General features: G+C 29.5%; 1 protein-coding gene across 1 annotated transcript; it reads left to right on the top strand.

Annotated features, from left to right (window-relative positions):
• Positions 1-1,861: 1,861 nt before the first annotated feature.
• LOC114402651 (uncharacterized protein At4g14450, chloroplastic-like) lies at positions 1,862-2,387 on the top strand. Its single transcript, XM_028365303.1, has one exon. It carries the CDS (start codon positions 1,967-1,969, stop codon positions 2,255-2,257), a length of 291 nt encoding a protein of 96 aa, XP_028221104.1. The 5' UTR covers positions 1,862-1,966; the 3' UTR covers positions 2,258-2,387.
• Positions 2,388-4,402: the final 2,015 nt, after the last annotated feature.

The following is a 4,402-nucleotide window of genomic DNA, read 5'->3' as shown; positions in this document are numbered from 1 at the left end:
GAAGGTGCTACATGCTAGTGTTGCAGACAGTCTAATGTATGCTATAGTGTGTACTCACCAAGACATCGCCTATGCAATCAATTTAGTCAGTCGGTTTATGAAGGATCCAGGAAAACAACACTGGATGGTTGTAAAAGAGATTTTAAGATACCTAAAGGGGTTTGTTAATACAAGTTTGAAATATGGAAAAGATAGTCAAAATTCAGGTGGAGCAAAAGGCTATGTGGATGCATATTTTGTCGGAGATCGTGACAAAAAGAGATCATTAACATGATATGCATTTTCCTTATTTGGAATACAGTAAGTTGGAAAGTTTCTCTACAGCATGTTGCTGCCTTATCCACCATTGTAGTTTAGTACATTGGGATTACAAAAGTTTTCAAAAAAGCACTATGGCTGATGGGTTTGGTAAATGAGTTGGGTTTTCTCAACAAAATATTAGTATATTTTGTGACAATCAAAGTGTTATTCATCTCTTCAGAAATTACTTGTTTCATGAGAGAACAAAGGACATTGATATAAGATTGTATTGGATTAGAGATATACTCTCAAATGGAACAGTACAAACATGGAAGATTCATACTTCAGACAACCCATCAGATTTTATGACCAAAGTGGTCACTGCAAACAAGTTTAGGCATTGCTTGAACTTGCTTAAGATTGAAGGAGGTTGAGTTGCTTTGGGAAAGGACAATGTTCAACAAGATTGATCTTACAAAGTCAAATCAGAATATGCCAAGGTGGAGATTGTTACTGGTGTGACACATTCAGTTTTATAGTTTTACCTTTTCTGTTATATTGTTAGGGTGGGTTCCCTTTGTTTAATAATGTTGTTATATAAGGCAGTATAAAATTGGAATATATAAGAAATAGAGATGGAATCATGGCTTAAGTTCTAATATGAGACTTGATAAAGAGATGACTAAGAGGGGAGAAGAACTAACTGTGTTCTTTGGGTGCCTCGAGTGTAATTAGGAATCAAGGGAAAACATGTGAATCTTTAGAGTTACAAAATCTTTGCATTTTTCTCTCAATAAGATTAGTCTTGGCTGCACTTTGGTTGTGCTCTTTTGTGCTGTGTTTTTTTTTTTTTTTTAATTTAGAGGTGATTCTTATACAACTTGGTCTAATGAGATAATATGTTAAATGAAAGATTAAAATATATTTTCTTTCTGTCTCGAATATAAGAATTTTTTTATATAAATTTGTCTTAAAAGTAATAAAATTTTAATTAATTTTGTCTTATTTATTGTTATTATTTTAAAATATATTTTATTTAATTAAAATTTTAGTTTTAATGACTTTTTTATGTCTGATACTAAATTTTAACAAAGAATAATTTGAAAAAAAAATTAACTGAGATTCATGTAATTAAATCTCATTAATTAACTTTTTTAATTGAGATGGGAGGAGATACATTCTTACATTTTTCTGTTTTGTTCCTATATGTTTTAAATAAAATATATTTTAATCATTTATGTTTGTAATGTTACTTAAAATGGTCTTTCTGTTTTTTATTTTATTTTAAAATAATGAATGTTTTTACGTGATGCAAGGACCATTGGTTCACACAAGAGCAAGAGATTTAGTTTTTAACACATAAAATTTAAATTAAAAATTCCACTTAAAAATTAACACATAGTTTGTTAATACTTTGATTTTCCTAACTAGCAGTTGGTAAAACAAAAAAAGAGTTTTATTAACAAAATATATTTAGAGATATGCTGGGGAAAAATAATCTAAGCCTCGGTCACCGTGTATAATGATAATCCGAGCCGAGCCGAGCCGCATTAATCATTTCAGTTTAAGATTCCAAACGTGTGCACCACCGCACGCCCCTCTATTTATACCCCTTAACCTCAACTCCCACCCACCGTATTTCACTTTTCAGTTTTCTCTCTCACACACATTAAAACACTTCTCTTACTTTCTCTCTCTTCGTCGTCGATATCACGCGCCGCCGCACATGGCCGAATCTCACAGCAGAACCCGCCCCTCCCGCCGGAAGCCCAGCCGCCTTCAGAGCCGCGCCCCGTCGTCACTTCAGATAAACCGCGCCCTCGAGTGGAACGTTGCGATCCCGCTGCTGTCCCCGCTGGCCTCGTCGCCGCCGCCGCTCCCTCTGCCGCCGCAGAAGGAGGATCCGCCGCAACAACAACGGCCGACGGAAAAAGTGGTCTTCAAAAAGTGGCAGCACCCCGCGGCGCCGTTCTGCTACGAACCACCTTCGCTGGTTCCTCCCTTCGTTAACGTGTAAATAAATAAAAATGAAGAAAAATTATGAATATTTCTTCTAACATCTTTTCATTTTCACTTTTTTTGTACACATATATACCCTCATCGTAAGTAATAAGAGTAAGAACCAGTAATTTTTTTCTTTTTCTTTATTTTTGGTTTAAATTACTTAATATAGGAGGGTTTAATTCGCGCGTGTGTGAGTCACTGATTCGTTTTGCAGGGATTTTGATTCAATCCAACGTTTTATTTCATGTATAAACGAACTTCATTTCAAAGGTTGCAATGAATTTATGGAAATCATATGTATATATATGATGGTGGTCTTTTTCTAATTAAAAAGTAAGAAAAAAAATTATATGCTTGTAACTTGGAAGTATGAAGTAATGAAATTGGTATTTTATATGTTTATGAATTTGGGGGAAAATGTTGATGGAATCATTTCAATATTCAAGATGTATCGTGTTTGAATAAATAGTTTGACATTTGTGTCAATGAAATTGACAGGTGCTGTGTTTCCTGTTTGTTTATTATATTTTGTGTGGCATTGGGAATTTGGATGAAGTGAAAATGATTTTTTTTACGGTTTCTTTAATTATTTTTTTTTACAACTTTATGGAATAATATGTTGTCTCCTTTTACTTAAAAATTATTTTTTAGGTAAAAAATTAAATAATAAATAAGTTATTTAAATTTATTTGTTGAAATAAGTATTTATTTTAATAAAATAAATATTTTTTTTTTATTTTTTTTAGTGTTTGTCTAAATTATTTCTATTTAATTTTTTTTTTCTTATTTTAAAAAATAAATCTTATATTTAAAAAAAAAATATTTATATAAAAAATATTTATTTTAAAGTTACTTTTTTAAAATTTAAATAAACTCATCTAGTTTATATTGTTCGGTCTGGTTTCATGCAAGTAAATTAAGTAAATGTGTTGTTTTGTTTCAATCTTAACAAACCCAAATATCTTATCACCAAATTATTGTCCAATGTTCCAATGACTCGATAACCGTCCTTTGTAGTTCACAAAGCTCATGCTTGTAGGTGTGAGATGTTAGATCATGAACACAGTATGTTAATAACAACAATGTAAATTAAGGCCGGGTTCGCCTAAGTAGCATTTCACGCAAAACATGGATCTTGAATACAACCTGTTGTTAATAATAACATCACAAATTTGGGTGCTTGCTTCAACAATACATTTACTAGCACATCCTTTTAAACATATTTAATTAAAATATATTAAAAGTTATAAAATTAAAAAAACATAATTATTAAATATAATATGCAACCAAAAAAATTCATCATTTTCAATAAATTATAATCAATAAAATAATATGTTCAAAAAAATGTATCCTCTTACTTCTACTCATGATAAACCTAATTAAAAATAGGCTTAAAAGGCGCGCTTAAGGTACAAATACACTGATGCCATGTACTGTATATCCGACATACTTGAGCACCAAAGCCCTTCTGGGTGCTATACCGGAACTCTCGACTTGCATATATTCATTAGAGATTTATGAATTTATTGAATGTTAAATGTAATAATAATATCAGTTATTTAAGATTTAAATAGAATTTAATCTATTTATAGTATATATACATACAACAATATTTTCTAAAAGAAATATTGACCCGTGGCATTTTTTAGAGTTGTAAGCAATTAATTCTTTGTTAATTTTAATTTTAAATTAAAAATTGATTTATAATTAATGAGTATCAATTCAAATGACATAATTAGATTAAATTAATGATTAATTAATTGATTGAAGTCAATTAATTTATAATTATACTATTCATCTAATTTTATAATAGACAATTCTATAACATTCAAATTAAATCAATTACAAATTATGGAAAGAAAAAATTGAAAACTCTTTTTCAACCTCTAATTATTAAATAAATTGATAGGAATAAAATTACACGGTGACATATACCCTTTTAAATATCTAATTCTCACTAATTCTATAATAGGAGAAGGGATTTAGCAAATTATAATTTAATTTATTACGATAACTTTTTGTGATATTATTATAATTAAAGTAATTAATTATTATAAAACATATTGTATAATTAATGACTGCCAATTCGAATCACTAATTATTTTTATGAATTGACATCCTTGATTATATTTAAAATATTTAAAAAAATTCAGAATAT

This window comes from Glycine soja, chromosome 20 (assembly GCF_004193775.1).
Source record: "Glycine soja cultivar W05 chromosome 20, ASM419377v2, whole genome shotgun sequence".
In the NCBI taxonomy this organism is placed as follows: Eukaryota; Viridiplantae; Streptophyta; class Magnoliopsida; order Fabales; family Fabaceae; genus Glycine; species Glycine soja.
This window is presented reverse-complemented; position numbering and strand designations above follow the sequence as displayed.

Coding starts and splice junctions, on each gene's coding strand:
- LOC114402651 (XM_028365303.1), top strand. CDS start 1,967: ATGGCCGAATCTCACAGCAGAACCCGCCCCTCCCGCCGGAAGCCCAGC.